We start from the raw sequence: 16,667 nt of genomic DNA on the forward strand, positions 1-16,667 counted from the left end.
TGAATTGCAAGTTTTTGAAGGCTGGAAGATGATTCTGGTGAAGCCTTACTATGCCTTTGACCAATTTTTATACATTTTCCAAGGACATTGCCTATTGAAACTTTGAGACCAGTTCTTGGGTTAGCTTGACCTTTTGTCTGATACAGTATGTCTCTTTTTAAGAGGTACAACTGATACTCTATAATATATTCTTTAAAAACGTATTCTTAAAATATAATATATTCTTTAAAAATTATTGTATATTCCTAAAAACGTTCTTAAAAATGTACTGTTTGTACTTCATTGTAGAATTCCATTGTAAGCTGAGAAGCTGATGGAGAAAGTAGTCTTGAACACATGTTAAAGACAAGAAGGTGGTTGGGAGTAGCTGGCATTGATTTACAAACAGAAATCAGGCTTTATGAACCTGATAGTCTTCTACAACTAGCTTGGTGGGTGAGGGTAGAGCAGTAGATGTTTATCTCCGTTGTAGTATGGCTTTTGACATTGTCTCTGATTCCACAGACAAGCTGACAAAGTATGGTTTTGTTAAGTGCACAGTGAGGTGAGTTGAAAACCTGGAGGGTTGTGATTGGTGCCACATGGTCCAGATGGAGGCAAAACATTAGAGCTCCTTAGGGTTTCGTACTGCTGCCAGGACTGTTTAACACATTCACTAACAGCCTGTATGAGACAGTGCACCCTACACTAATTTGTAGTTGATACAAAACTGGAAGGAGTGGTTGAAATACCAAATGGTCTGTCATCATTCAGAGGGATCTGGACAGGCTGGAGAAACATGCTGAGAGGAATCTCAAGAAGTTCAACAAGAGGAACCTACGTCCTTCTCCTTTGAGTTGCCAGAATTTCAGCTGCGTATTTTGACAGAAAAGTGAATCATACATATCAAAATACACTCCTGGATGTAGCTTTCAGGTGTGTCCATTCAAAATGTAAGTCTTGAACTATAACCATAAACACTAAGAGGCATAAATGTATTATTTACAAATACTTAAGTAATACCACAACTATTTTCTGCTGTGGTTATTTTATTATGGTCTGTAGCCCTAAGGCAGCTTCCTCAAGATCCTGTAGGACATTCCATGCATGAATTTAGAGCTGAATATATCACTAGTGAGAAAGTGTACAAAGAGAACCTTTATTCCCTAAACGGAGGGTTGTCTAGCTGTGGTTACCAGTTCCAGAGATCATGTAAAGATTGTAAATATACACTAGTAAGTAGAGCAAGGTGTTTTCGTATAGAACCTTGCAGTACAAATAGAGTATTTAATCAGTATGAAAATTCTTCCAATAAAAAACCCAGGCAATGTGATCTGCATTACAAAGCAGAGCTGTTAAAATTATATTAAAATTATGTGCGAAGTTTCAGCAGACAGACATTTTTCTTTCTGAAATATGCTGTGTATGTCACCCCATTAGCAAGACAATTATGAAGAGGTGCAAAAATGGTTGGGAAGATATATTCTATCCTTATTCAGTGTTATTTTTTAATAAGAATTACACATAGAAATTATTATGCATTTTTCCTTGTTTTTTATTACCAAGTTTGTAATTAATTAATTTTATTTTTAATTGAACTGTTCTTGCTAGCTGCCACTATTTATCAACATCACCAGCTGTGTCATTAGAAACCTTCAAGAAATACCTGTTAAAACTTGTGTTCCCAGTGCTGGCACTGCAGCAGCAAAACACAATGGTTTTTTAAATGGTTTCTCTCTACTGCCTGCAGTTTGAAAGCCAGAAACAGAAGTACATGCTTTATCTTCCCTGAAAATAATCTCTTTGGGGATAGGCTTAATTATTTTTTCACTGAAGGTGCTGTTGTTCCACACAGCCTCAGGTGTTACCAGCTAGACTGCTAGGGTGTTCCAAATTCAAGCATGTAATTTTCAATAAAAGTAAAAGGCCTAGGGCTTTATGCCTTCATTTCTTCCATTCCTTGTAGTATAGATATATTTCAAAGTAAAAAAGGATAAAGAAAATGGCCTGAAGATGCACAGAAGTTATTTTAAAATTACTCTAAAATAATTTTATTGCTACTGCCCTTCTTTGTTTTCTCCATCCTTTCTCGTTGCTCAAATTGATGTTCAATAATAGAATACAGAAAAATTTACTTTATTATTTCCTAGTGTCAGAAAAAATAACCCACAAACACCAGAGGTTTATGTCCAAAAAGGAGACAGAGGAGTCCTGTAGCTTTATTCAAATAAAGGGAGAGGTCATGGGCATTTCCCATGGGGTCTCTCAAATTGTTAGGAGGATGCAGCCTCCTTTTTATCCTAATTTCCTGGCCGCATTTTCCTCTCTCATTCCCCATTGGCTGAGGTACTTGAGAGGTACAGACTTCCTGAATCGCTTAATACAAACCCCCTTTCTAATGTGTACCACCCCCATTCGTTTCCTTTTGTCTCTGTTCTTTTTCTCTAAATTCAGGGATTAGCACAGTCTTGAGTAACAGTCTGTGTCAATTTAGTGGAATTCCTATGGAATTTATGGTTCCTCCCATTGCTTCTTTCACCTCTCAGTATCTGGCTTTATCTACCATCAGGCCCACAGTTTGTTTGTAAAGACACCTCCTTCTCATTCCTTTCACTAGGTTGCATTTCTTTTAATTGTTACACAAAATGATCACATAAAAGCAGCATAAAGAATGTTGCATTGTCTTTGAACCTTCACTAAATGTACTTGTTTTCCCAGGTCATTTGAAATATTAGAAGCTCTTTTCAGGAAAATGAGGTAAAAGCAGCTCATGATTTTTGACATAAAATAAATTTGTAGCCATCACCAAGAATTAGGATAATTTTGTTGAGGATTAAGGTAATTTGAACTTCTTTTTATAGTTTCAAAGATGCTTTTTCTCATGTTTACTCAATCTAATTTCTTCTCCTTTTCTTTGATTTTAATACTTTACACCTATAAAGATTTTTGTTTGAAATTTTGTAGGAAATTAATTCCATATATTTTGATTATACGGAAAGAGGAAAATATTTGTTTCTATAAACCCTTGCCCGCACAAATGATTATGATACCCGGACCTTACTGCTGATTATTTTGTGAATGCAAATATAACCAAAAATCCCATTGGTCTCATGACCACTACATCGCTGGATTTTATCTCAGTATAAAATTACTCTTGAAGATTTTGTTATAGGAACCTGACAACAGGAGCACCTACGTCCTTTGAGAAAATGTGAGGTATGGCTTAGCTTTTGAACACTTAAATAACACTTTAAAAGGCTGCAGTAAATAAATATTTGTAGTCAGATGGAGCTATTGAGACGGATGGCCGTGTTCCCCCTTGGGTCGGGTTGTGCCGGCGGGGCGCGGGAACCCCTCCGAGCGGCCCCGCCCGCCCCGCTGCGCCGCGGCCCCGCCCCGCAGAGCGAGGGCTTCCCTGCTGCTCGCAGTTCTGGGGCTGCGAACGATGCCTCTGCAAGGGGCCGCGGCGGCTGCGGAGCTCGTTTTCTATGTGAATGGGAGGAAGGTAAGTATAGCCCGGAGAAAGAGGGGCTGCTGGGCCAGAAGGAACCGTGAAGGGCACAGATTTGACTTCCTCAGGCTTATTCATGGGAGTGACTGAATCCTCACACAAACCTCCAGAAGAGCAGGCATGGTTGCATCCCATTTTGGCTAGGTCTGCTGTGTTTGGAAGAAAAAACGAGTCAAAGTGAAACGCACTTTCAGCTGGGTATCAAACTTGGCTGGTAAGCAAACCGCTTTTTTCATTTGGATGTGTCTGGCTTCTCGTCTTTGATGGTGTCAGGTTTTCAGAGGTGCAACTGAAAGCAGGACTCCGGTGCCCAAATTTGGACTATTGACCATAAAGATAATATTGCAAGGACTGGTTGTTGATCCAGAGCAACTGTACAGAACTAGCTGATTCTAAGGGATGGAATAAGAAATACTGTACTCGATCAAGAATGTGTGTATTTCTGTTGCTCTCTGTTGTCATTTTTGTACAGCTCATGAAAGTTACTATAAATAAAACTAGAAAATAAATTGCTACTGCCAATAGCCTTACAGGCTTCCTCCAGTGTTTATTCCAGTACGTCAGAGTGCCAGGGAGACTTTAAAATCTGCAAATCATTACTTAGTTCATTATGCTGTCTCTAAAGTTTTGCTGCATTTTTCTTTCTAATGTGGCTGAAGGTCAATTCCCTCAGTATAACATTTCACTGAGCAGCAGTTATTTTTAGTACTTGCAAGGTACTTTTAGTACTAACACTTCTTTTCTGGAAACATATCTGTCTGAAAAGGGATTTCCGGAAGGAGCCCAAACTCTCCTGCAGTGTTTGGCAATTAGTGTAGTTCTATGAGTGGGAACCAGAGAAGGATTTTCCTCTGGCTTTTGTGGGAATGTAGCCTGTGCCCTGAATTTTGAAAGGCCTTGGTTTCTTACTTAAAGCTTGTTTTTACTTTCTTACTGCAGATAATAGAGAAAAATGCTGATCCTGAACAAATGCTCTTATCTTATCTGCGAAAGAGGCGTATCCTTTTCTTGTCTATTCCCTAAAGTCACTCATGTGAAAGCCTTATTCAAGCAAAATTTCCGTAAATTTTAATTCAAGGCTTAATTACCAGATTAAGGAAGTTGTGATTCCTTTAAGATAAATCAACCATACTAAATGGTGTCTCTTTCTTAATCCAAATATTCTTCAACTGAGCTGCTGTACTTTTAGCCTAGTTTCTTAACACACAAAGTTATGCCATCAGGCACAGTGAATGTCCGTGTTCCTCCCCTTCTACCTCATGGTCAGTATACAAAAAGCTTGACAGAATAGAAGTCTCCAAGTTCTGTGATAGTCTCTCTCCTGGTAAAGGGGAGATTGTGTGATGAAAACCTGAGGCTGATGGAATTTTGAGGAGCACAAAGGCATCTTCCTTTTGGTGGCTTTGGAACATTAAATTATCTGGTTGTTGATTCACAGCTTCAGGTTGAACACTGTTCCAGATTCACAGAAATGAGCACTTCTCTCAGAAGTGTGATCTTTCAGATGAGATGCAAGGCAAATATCCTGACTATAAATGGGCCTTCTGGGAGAAACTGGGATATTGATTTTAGTGTTCCACTGGAATTTCAGATATACAGCTGGTTTGCCCATTATACATTTCTTCTTTTCATATTTTCACTTGGAAAACTATTTTTCACTTCCCTTTTCTGTCCCAACTTACTCCTCTTCCAAAATAAGGCATAATCAAGTTTTCTGTTGAGGAGATGATTTTGGTCATGTCATTCCTGAGCTTCAATCTTGCTTTCACTGAAAATTTTATTCCAATATAGGAAGGAGTCCGATACACATGCTATGATACAAAACTGATTCTATGTTCCTTAGAGGTTTAGGAAAAAAGGTGGTCTCAAGCCTTTGAGCAGAATAAAGACCAGAATGGAACTGCGTAATTATTTTCCCTAATGACAGCATTTTCAGTCCATCTTACAGGAACTAAGTATGGCTGTGGAGGAGGTGGCTGTGGTGCCTGCACAGTGATGATATCAACTTATGAGCCAGCTTCCAAGAAGATACGGTATCCTTAACTGAATATTTTGAAAACCACAGAGAATTTTATGATTGTAGATACCATTTCCAGATATGAAACTTTAAAAACAGAGTTGTAGAACTTGTACTTAATAGTAAAAGAATCTAGAGGAAAGGTCACTGTAATCCAAGAAGAGAATGCTATTAAAATTACTTTGGTTCAGCTATATTGTAAATTTGCTGAACTATCATACTCAAATGCTTGATTTACTTATAAATACTGACAGCCCCTGCAAGGAGGTTTTAGGAGGCATTAATATAAGACCCTTCGGCATGACCACTGGAATGTGGCTCCTCCCTGCAGCTCTGTATGGTAGTTTAACTCCAGCTGGTAACTGAGGACCAGGTAGCTGCTCGCTCACTCCCCCGAGTTGGATGGGGAGAGAAACAGAAGAGCAAAAGAGAAAACTCATGGTTTGAGAAAAGACATTTTAATAGATAAAACAAAAGCTGGTAGTAGAAACAAAGCAAAGTAGGTAATTTACTCACTACTTCCCATCGTCAGGCAGGTGACCAGCCATCACCAGAACAGCAGGACACCATCATCTGTAATGGTTATTTGGGAAGGCAAACACAATCACTCCAAACCTTCCACCCTTTCTTCTTCTTCCCTTGGCTCTATATGCTGCACATGATGCCATATTGTATGGAATATGACTTTGGTCATTTTGGGTCAGCTGTCCCAGCTGTGTCCCCTCCCAGTTTCTTGTGTCACTCAGCCTCCTCCTTGGTGGGGTGGGATGAGAGGCAGAAAAGACCTTGACCCTGTGTAAGCCCTGCTCTGCCGTAACTAAACATCCCTGTGTTATCAGCAGTTTCCAGCACAAATCCAAAACACAGCCTTCCACTGGCTACTGTGAAGAAAATGAGCTCTATCCCAGCCAAAACCACCACACTGTCATATCATTGGTGGGAAGGTAGGGTAGGCAGAAGTTTGAGACTTACCAGCCCTTTAATACTGAACTCCATCCCTTTCACCCCACCCACAAAAAGAAATATTTTGAAACTCAAAATCCAAGTTTCATTAAGCTAAAAATTGGAATAAATTGCTTTTAAGTTGAGAAAACTCCAATCAAATTGTTAAATGGTTACATGCCATTGTGCATTGAAGTGTTTATTAGGTGGGGGGAAAAAGTGTTCCAGTTGTCCTTTTGTACAGTTGCATTACATTGGAATGCAACACAAATGAAAATGTTTAAAGTTAATGAAAGAGCTGAAATTAAAGCAGATGGACTCTTGAAAATAAACATTTCAACTGTATTAGAAAAACCAAATAATTTTATAAAAATTATGAAATGCTTTGAAGAATTTTCATTTTGGGGTGTTGTTCCTATTTAGTATGATATTTATTGTACATCAGAATTTGGATCAGAAGTTTGATTATAAACTTGAAGCAATAATTCTTTACTTCCTTCCTACACCAATCTTCCCTTCCCTATCTTCCTCCTCCAAAATACAGTTGACAGATTGCTTGTGGGCAAGAGAGACAAGAGGGCAATTAGAAAAGACTGAACTATTAAGGAAGAACTAAATTCTATGGAATTGTCCTCATAGATATGTTTTTATACTGGGGACAAGTGACATAGCTAGAAAGTGATCCCTTCTCATTCCAAATGTTGATAGTGGCTGCTTTGTAAGTATGAACTATGTCTTGGTTGACTGAAAAATAATATTCACACTTGTTTATTAAAATAATATTAATGGGTTTTTTTCTCCTTTGTGTTCCAAAGACACTATTCAGCCAATGCATGTTTGCTTCCCATTTGCTCCTTGGATGGTGCAGCAGTGACTACAGTGGAAGGTGTTGGAAGTACAAAAACCAGGATTCATCCAGTTCAGGTGAGAGTACAGTATCACCATATAAAAAGATTACTGATTTCTTTTTTGTATGGGATGACTTTAGTGACAGTGCTTTTAGGGCATGGGAATTTCTTAAGATGGTTGCTTTCCCTGCTAAATGACAACAGAGGACAACACTGGTTTCTGGTGGTTGATTAATCAAGGCTGATGACATATGGCTCATAATGGATCTTACTTTAATATTGACAGTCTGATCAAGTAGTTGGCATGTAAGGATTGTTGGAGTGAGTCAGGCTTTGCTCTGTTTGGGTTAATGGCACATCTTGGACAATGTCTCTTTGGCTCATGTTTTAGTATAAATGCAAAAAGGCAGAAGTCCACTGAAGGTTAATTAGCTTCTTTAGTAAGATTCGCCTGAACATCAGACTCAAAATAATTATTCTCATTTGGTATTGCTTAAAGTGTTTTATTCAAAAGTCTGATTTACTATGAAGGCAACATTTTGTGTGGCATCTCCCATTTAAGAGAGCATTTGTTAGAATGGAGGTGAGTGCTGGAAGGAGTGCTGTTTGTGGTATTTCATTTCAGGAAAGACTTGCCAAGTGCCATGGCTCCCAGTGCGGTTTCTGCACACCTGGAATGGTGATGTCCATATACACTTTGCTAAGAAACCACCCAGAACCAACTTCGGAGCAGATGATTGCAGCTCTGGCTGGTAAATATTGCCAATTGTTAGTTTGCAGGTGTGAAGCATTTCTTCAGGTGCTTTGTGTATGTGAGTGCCTGTCTGTGTGAGTACACATGCCTGCATGCATGGATGATGTACCCCTACAAATTGTGCTTCTCAGCAGAGTTGCTGCTGGATGCAGGCTTTGTATTCCCTGTCGTTCTTTTCTCCTGGAAAATGAAACAGGGAGCTGTGGATTTTTTCAGATGTTCAAAACATCCCCATATGTGTCTTTTGAAGTGCTTTAAATCAGATGAGCAAAAATGATGTTATCTTGGAGAAGGAGCTGCATCTGAGCATCTCCAAGGTCCCTTTATATCTGGAGCTGAGAATGTCATAAGCCTCACAGGGCAGCCCCTTTGCGGTAGGATTAAAACAGACAAGGCAGAGAGATGCAGACTATCTTCAGAAGGGAAAGTGTGAGCATTTATTGTAGGTAAAATAGCCTTCTGTCATCTGTTGTGCTCCAGAGTCACAGTGGAGCCAAAGACATTTCCTGTTGCTGTGTGGTGAATTACATTAGAGGTGTAATGTTAACTTCTTTCACCTCTAGAAAAAAGTCAGGGGGAAAAAAACCAACATCTTGAGTGGGTGAAGAACATTGTACAATCTCTTATTGTCCTGCATACTGAGCTGTAGCCAGCATTCACTCTAGTGCAGATATAAAGTATTTCATACTCCCCTTGAAACAAGCATGTTTTTTGTCAGGAGCTGCGGGGTTGTAAGTCTTGTGACACTGTTCTTTTTTTGTGTTTCTGAGAGCTAACAATTCTCCTTGAGCTTCAAAAACACAAGACTCACATAAAGACATGACATTCTAAAGCCACGTGCTTTAGAGCAAAGCCTTTTCTGACTGATTTCCTTTCTTCAGGGAACTTGTGCCGCTGTACTGGATATAGACCAATCCTGGATGCCTGTAAAACCTTCTGTAAGGTAAGAAGTAGTGTCAATAGGATTACTAGATTGGGCCTATCAATGTATGTGCATATACAAGCCATCAAGATTTTCATTAAGATCATCACTTCCCTCTGTTAAGAGATGTAGTTCTGAGTAAATGGCCCAACCCATTACAAAAATTGATTAACACAAATGAACATGGTGTCTAGCCTGGATTATGAAGACTAATCTGAAGTAACTCCATGTGGTTTACTGTGGGTTAGTACTGGCATGAATAAAAGCAGAATTTCAGTCCAGGTTCTTAGTAATTTATCATGCAATGCAGTGTGTCAGAAACCTATAGAGAAGAAATGGGAGTGAACAGTTGGTAGAGGAAGCAATACACACCATTACATCTGCTCTCACAATGTCAACTGAATTCCACATAGTAAGAATTATTTTGTATTAAGGACTTCAACATCTGGTGTTTTAAATTTTTTTTTTTTTAATATCACTTCTTTAACACTTAATCCTTCTAATTCAGCTTGTTCTTAAACTTCATCTAGAACTTTATTGAAATACAGAGTCACTCTTACCAGCTTTAACTCACTGCCATTCTGGGCAGTATTTCACTAATGGGATATTCCTATTTTAGGAATCCATTTGTTGTCAAAGGAAAGCGAATGGAAAGTGTTGCTTGGATCAGGAAGATGATTTGTTTGACAACAAAGAAGAGAAGGTGAAGTTTTAAGTATATTATCTACCCTGCTTCAATATAAAACTTAGAGAATGAATATTACATATATTATTTGATAAATAAGACATTTTATTATTCCTCACAAGAAATTTGGAAATATTTTGAAAAATGGAGGATTCTATATGTATATTTTTATGAGGAGGCAGTGCCTATCAGATAGTTGGTATAAGGCAGTTTGGATCTCCAGAGCTGAGATTTGAACAGCTCTTCAGTAATATTAATAGTCTCAGGTCTACCCATACAGTGAGAATTACAATGTGCAAGACATTCGGGCATAAGTGAAATTTGCTTAAATCAATAATCAGTGATGGTCTGAGTCTAAGTACTTAGGAAAACTTAGGAAAACTGCTGACCTGAGTCTGAAGAATTGATATGCCCTTAAAAATTAGAGCTGTGATTGTGATTTTATGTGAAACCTCTTATCCATACAAACATTTCACTTTGTTCTCAATTTTCTTTCAATAGTATCTGATCTGTTTCTTTGGGTTTTGAGTACTCTAGGTTGGCATGAAACTACTTTGTTATAGTAGAACTACAGGAAGCCTGTATTTAGTCCTTCAGTTGCTTGCTTCTCAACTGTCATTTGTGTTAGCAGTAAAATTCAAGAAAATGTTATTGAACACTTCTTTCACCTCATCACCTCCAAATGATGCATGGTGATTTAATAACAAATCCGAATGATAATGAAATGGCTAATTTTTTACTGACTTCACTGGGAGTCTCCTGGTTTGGTTTTGCTTTTGCTTTTGTTGTTGTTTTATGAAATTAATGATGAGAGAAAATTCTTGCTCTTTGCATGTCTTCTTTTTAAGGTCTCCACTAGCCTGTTTTCAACAGATGAATTCCAGCCCTTAGATCCCACCCAGGAGCTTATATTCCCTCCAGAACTAATGGTAATTAATGGTAACTTTTGCTACTTATAGACTATTCTTAAGATCTGTTCAGAATTAATTCTTAAGTCCAGCTTAGCAGGAATTCATCAGAAAAAAAGTCAAAATATTTTAATGTCCAACCATTATTATACTTATTTTTGGTTTTTTGTCCAGTAAGCTTTTTGAATATTCACATACCAAAAAAAAATCATATTGGGAAAATGAAGGTGCAGAGTTAGGTGTTAGAGAAGATGAAGAAGCAACCTAAACTGGGTTTTCAGTCCAGCAGCTGAAGATACATATACTTTACAGTAAACTGAATGGCAAACACTATTTAACATTGGAAAACAATTTTGTGGCTTAACAGTTTTGTTAGTCTTTTCTGAGATAGCCACCCAGATCAGGGAGTGTTTAGCCCCAGTGATTAAGGAATGTCAAAGATATAAATAGCTGAAATGGAAAGTGTTAGGCATCCCTAATTATTGGCAGCAGTATTTGCCCTAGAAAAACTGAAAGCTGTTTGTTTTACTTTATTGTCAGTGTAGAGATTCAAAGCCAAATTCTCTGTAGTTAGCTGACTGCTTCTGGAGAAATGTTGATAACTGTAGGATGGGAGTTCTTGACTGTGTGTTTGTACCAGCGCTGGTTCACAAGGTGTTTCCAAGAGATCAGTGAACAGTGCTAGAACAGCCAGACACGCTTAAGTGCATGCATAATCTACAAGGGGATGCTGCTGTCAGTGTCATTAGTGACCTCCAAGCAAGCTAAGTGGGTAACACCTCCCTAGGCATTTTTTATCACTTTTCTAACAGTTTTAGCAATTGCTATTCCTACATCTTTTGCTTGGGGACTATTTCTTATCAATCTTGTATATTACCCCATTGGAATTACCTGAAGACATTTCACCCACACAGTCTTGAATTTCACCACTGTGCAAAGATGCAGTGTAGTATTTCTGTCCCATTTTTGTCCAGTTTTGAAGGATTATGTAGGACTGCTGTTAAGAACATTTTTGACTTTCAGTCTAATGTCTATTAGACCTCACACCTGTCTATATGTCTAAATATTTAAATCTGCCATGTTTCTCCATCAGAGAATGGCAGAAAGTCAACCAAAAAGAACTCTGCTTTTTCGTGGGAAGCGAGTGACATGGATTTCTCCTGTAAGCTTGGATGAGCTACTGGATCTGAAAGCTGCCCATCCTGAAGCACCTCTTGTGGTTGGGAACACCAGTGTGGGTATGTATGTGACCAGAATGGCTCCTGTTGCTGTATTTCCAGTGTGCATGAGAGGAGTGGGGCTACATTTGTCATTCTTTTTGCATCTTCATCCTTAAGGTTGCGTTCCACTATGTGGGAGTCATCATTATGGAAAAGCCTTTTGTCTAAGTCTATTCTTATGTTGTAGGCCCTGAGATGAAATTTAGAGGTGTGTTCCATCCAGTTCTTATTGCTCCTGCAAGGATCCCAGATCTGAATGTGCTGAAATACACAGATGATGGTTAGTAGACTTTACTTTATTCAGAAATAGGAGATTTCTTTGCAGTAAGGAATGCTGCACCATTCCATAGCACTGAAGGTGTGAAATGCTGTGCAACTCATTCCTAAGCATGCTTGGTTCTTTCCCAGGTCAAGGGGGCTGTTGCCAACATTCCAGTGCAGGATGGTTTTGTCTTCGCAATGCAGTGCAGAGCTGACCAGCAATATTAACTTGGGCCTTAGTGCAAGGGTGATTATTCTGGTAATACTGGTTCTGGTGCCAAGTCATGCAGTATGTGCTTTGTGATTGCTGTGCTGGGCTCTGCAGGTTAGCTGAGAGAGACCCATACAGAACCACAGTGAGAGTTAGCTGTGGCATGCTTGTTTACATTAGAAAAAAGGCTGTGATTAAACTGGCTTTGCTAATATGCATTGACTAATCTTGTTCTCAATCATAACAGCATTAATTATAATAGGTTAAAATTTTGTACCTCAACTTACTTGTTTATAATAAGCATGGAGGTTTTTTTAGTTAAAATTAGACCCAGGCTTTGGGTTTTAAATAAATTCTGGTGGATTAGAAATACAACTAGAAATAGGTTTCAACTTACTGTAATAGTCTAAATTAATTGAATAAAAATTACCTTGTACAAGTTTACAGCCAAAGTTTTAAAGAAAGTCATATCTGATGAAATTACTTCCTATATGCCTGAAGCCACTTTTTTAAAGTGGTGAACTGTGTTTGATAGTTCTGTCATTGCATTTAGAATATGTATTTTATTTCGGATCGGTCATCCAGTTCTATTCAAAAACTAGTTTTTACTTAGCTGAAAAGTAGCTAGGAATTGAAAAGAAGCCGGGAGAATGCTTACTGCTTTTTTAAAGTGTGTAAATAAAACCTAGATATGCAAAGGTGAGACTTACTAGTTCAAAAACAAGAGATATGCAGTTCAGTTTGCTAGCCAGAAATAACATTTCCTCTCCTTAATCCGATTTAAATGCAAAACATGTTTTGATTAAATTTTGCTTTTAAATACAAAAAATTTAACATTGCTTTGCTTGATTAAAATTAATTAAATTTATATATTTTTTCATTTATATTTTATTGAATCCCAGTATTCTTTGAAAATATACATCTATTATGCAAATAATTATTTTGAATAGAAAGAAACTGTGTACCATTTAAAAAAAAATTAGAAGTATAATCTTACCAAAAAAAAATCTTAAATAAATGCATATAAGTTGTCTTTCTAGTGGGAAAAAGAATACTATCTTCATTGTTAGGACTGTTAGGGGTTTTGTTGCCAATGCTACCTACCCACACCTTAGAAGAATACCTAAAAGGTACATATGCAAAGCTAGATCAAATAAGGATGAAAATCGTGCTTAAAAATAGGAAGAGTCTGTTGAAAGCATTTTGAAGCTGACTCACCTTTGTGTGAAACGTCTCCTAAACGTTTACTCAGTCAAAGCAAGATGCAAGGGAAAGAGTTGGGATTGCAAGGTGCAGCTGGAAGCAGAGAAAGGATTTCCCTTTGTGCAGAAGAGGTGAGGTATTAATTCATTCTCATCATTTCTAGAGATTTCACCCTCAGTCTCCTGAAATGAAAGGTTCCAGTTCCTTTAAAATGCAAAGGCCCCTCTCCTTTTATCTGCCTGTAGCCCACATGAGCTGTCCTAGTCTACAGTCTGAACACACTTTAAAACCCAGGCAGTGAAGCAATGCACACATTACACTTTCATCATCTTTTGGTTACAGGATTAACTCTGGGAGCTGCCTGCAGCCTCTCTCTAGTGAAAGACACCTTGACAAATGCAATTGTGGAGTTCCCTGAAGAGAAGACAAGGGTTTTCCATGCTGTCTTGCAGCAATTAATAACTCTGGGAGGAGAACAGATAAGAAATGTTGCTGTATGTTGTGAATGACTTGCAATTAAAATTTGAAAAAACTGTAATAAATGTGAAATTGATCCTGACTACATGTAAAACTTGCATTTTAAGTTTTGATTTTGCCATGAATTTTCTATCAATACCTCTTTTTTGAGCTTTCAATATGTATAAATGTATATATATTCTGCATGTCTTATTGTCACTTAACATAAAAATATGAAGGTTATAGAGAAAGGTAACATAAATTACTTTCTTTTTTTCCAAGTCATTTGGCGGAAACATCATAAGTAGAAAATCAACCTCAGACTTGAATCCTGTTCTGGCAGCCAGCAACTGCATGCTCAATCTGGCTTCAAGAGGTAGGACAAAATAGCCTGTCTCTGTAGCATAAATGAAGTTTTAAGTGTTTAAAGGACTCATGGAGGTTTAGGTTCCTTGCAGAATTTTATCATCTTCTCTTCTGAAAAATTTAACTTTCATAACGTATCGTAGAACAACAAGTACGGTCACTTTTAGAATAAAATATCAGAAGGAAAAAGTAATAGCATTTATTTCTTTCTGGACTCCTGGAAATGTTCAGAATCTCAGGGGAAAAGCAAACAAAGAAAAGAAGAAATAAACCCAAAACCTAAACACCAAAAACCCCACCCCCTAATAATTTTTTACTTTTGCAGCATTTCTTTACCACTGTGTTTGCTTCCTCATTTTTTATGTTTTAGAATGAAAGGTAGTAAAGAAAGCAGCTACAGAGATTTGGAACAGATTGACAGGAGTGAGGGTGGAAAATCATGGCAGTATCGAAAGGGAGGATTACAGAATAGGGATTGACCTCTGGGTACTTTTTTAGGAATCTGTTATTATGATGTTATGGAAGATGGAGCAACTATTTGAATTTGTAGAACATATCACTGATAACCTTTTATGGACACTGTAGTGGTTATTTACTCAGGAAGGCAGCAGGTATTTCTTGCCAACTAAAATACTATTGATATGTGTCAATTGCACAATTGTATGGAATTTTCTGGATTTGGGATTTTTTTTTTAGGACAAAAGCGACAGATTCCTGTGAGTGATATTTTTGCAGATGGAGTTGGTAACAATACCATTACACCAGAAGAGATCTTAGTCTCTATCCATATTCCCCATTCTAGGAAGGTAAGTTGTTAGTTTGTTTAGATCTGCTTTAAGCAGAGTTAAAGACTATGAAATAAAGAGCAGAAGGAGGCATAATCCATCTGTTTAAACTAGCAATGTTACTGCTAGCTTTCTGAATTCCTTATGTTTATTCATTTCAGTGCCACACTATCAGTTTCAGCCAAAAAACACAACTCAGCAGGTAGCTGGTGATGCTATATAAAGAGTAAAATTTAGACAACAGTTTGTCCTAAAATGATGAGGGCAACAGCAATTGTCTAGATCCCCTACAGAAAGGGGTCTTGGACAAGCTGCCATTGTGCTTACCAAAGCAGGCTGCTCACCTGTGATATGGCTGGCATCAAGTAGGTAAAGCACTGTTGTCTCTTGAGGATTTTTCTTTAAAATGGGATAAGATTGGATGTGTGTGTGGTGGTTCCATAAATGTTATTGAACTGAATGATAGTCTTTAACTGATACTGGGTTTGCAAGAGTGGATAGGGGATCTTCTAAGAGAATTATGGGTCCTGTTATCTGAATACTGAAGTTTGGCAATACTTTGAAGCCTCTCAACTTACGGCCTTGTTGTAAATACGACCCCACTCCACAAGATCCCTGTCTTCCAGCTATTTACCATGAAAAATCTAGGTCATCTGAACTGTATAGGTGATGGAGGATTGGGTATGAGTTGCTAGAAAATCAAAGATGGTAAAGCTACTGAAAGGTCAAGAGAAGAATGTGCATGGTCTTGAATGCTCAGGAAATTGAATTTGTGCTTTTCATTTTTTGTTCTCTTGCTTCTCATAGTGCAATAACAAGTTCTGCTTTCAGATACTTACATGTCTGCACTTCATCTTGCTCAGGGGGAGTATGTCTCTGCATTTCGACAAGCACCAAGACGGGAAAATGCTCTTCCAATAACCAATGCTGGGATGAGAGTCCTTTTTGAAGAAGGTACAGACATTATAAAGGATCTAAGCATTTTCTATGGAGGTGCTGTCTTGACAACAGTCTGTGCAAAACAAACCTGTTGGACACTTATTGGAAGGTAAAATTTCTCTGTCTTGTCTGTGTCTCTGCGTAAATGGACTTTGAAAGCTTTGGTTCGTGTTCCTTGGGACATGAAAATGCAGAAGGATTTCATTTGCCTGACTGATGCCCTGTATGTTCAAGTGAATGATCAAGCCTTAATGATGACTTTTCAGGATTGTTACATTTTGGAGTTTGCACACGAACTCCAGTGTGAATTATGCAGAGATAAGACAGATGAGCTGTGAGATAGGTGGATGAGGTACACATCAGTCAGTTGTGCACATAAACCCAAATATTGGTAAATTACGCTGTATCTTGTACATTTGATTATCCCCTCATATCAGTGTTCATGAGTCCTTCAGCTTGTGTCTAAAAGCTACACAGTTTGAGAAGTTCAGATGTGCCCAATAAAGTTAGAAGCACAAAGTCAAGTCTTCACTTTTTCAATACCTCTTCATCTACAAGGTCCCAGTAATCTCAAGAATTAGTCCCCGATTTTCCCTCCCAGTTTGCAGCACCTTTCCAAGCTTTGGAGGAAAAAAATTGCAAATAATTCAAGCAACATAA

At 38.0% G+C, this 16,667-nt stretch overlaps 1 protein-coding gene across 5 annotated transcripts in view; it reads left to right on the plus strand.

Annotated features, from left to right (window-relative positions):
• Positions 1–3,377: 3,377 nt before the first annotated feature.
• The window catches only part of AOX1 (aldehyde oxidase 1), a 39,805-nt gene continuing 26,515 nt past the window's right edge, over positions 3,378–16,667 (plus strand). For 4 of the 5 annotated variants that reach the window (XM_069022122.1, XM_069022121.1, XM_069022124.1 and 1 more), the window contains exons 1-14: positions 3,378–3,484; positions 4,430–4,487; positions 5,427–5,523; positions 7,265–7,373; positions 7,923–8,049; positions 8,933–8,994; positions 9,593–9,676; positions 10,507–10,587; positions 11,660–11,804; positions 11,974–12,066; positions 13,804–13,955; positions 14,200–14,293; positions 14,980–15,089; positions 15,932–16,116. In XM_069022122.1, coding sequence (XP_068878223.1) covers positions 3,425–3,484; positions 4,430–4,487; positions 5,427–5,523; positions 7,265–7,373; positions 7,923–8,049; positions 8,933–8,994; positions 9,593–9,676; positions 10,507–10,587; positions 11,660–11,804; positions 11,974–12,066; positions 13,804–13,955; positions 14,200–14,293; positions 14,980–15,089; positions 15,932–16,116 — 1,457 coding nt within the window. In that variant the 5' untranslated portion in view covers positions 3,378–3,424. The other variant, XM_069022123.1, reaches the window with a different exon arrangement.

Source organism: Aphelocoma coerulescens, chromosome 7 (assembly GCF_041296385.1).
Source record: "Aphelocoma coerulescens isolate FSJ_1873_10779 chromosome 7, UR_Acoe_1.0, whole genome shotgun sequence".
NCBI lineage: Eukaryota > Metazoa > Chordata > Aves > Passeriformes > Corvidae > Aphelocoma > Aphelocoma coerulescens.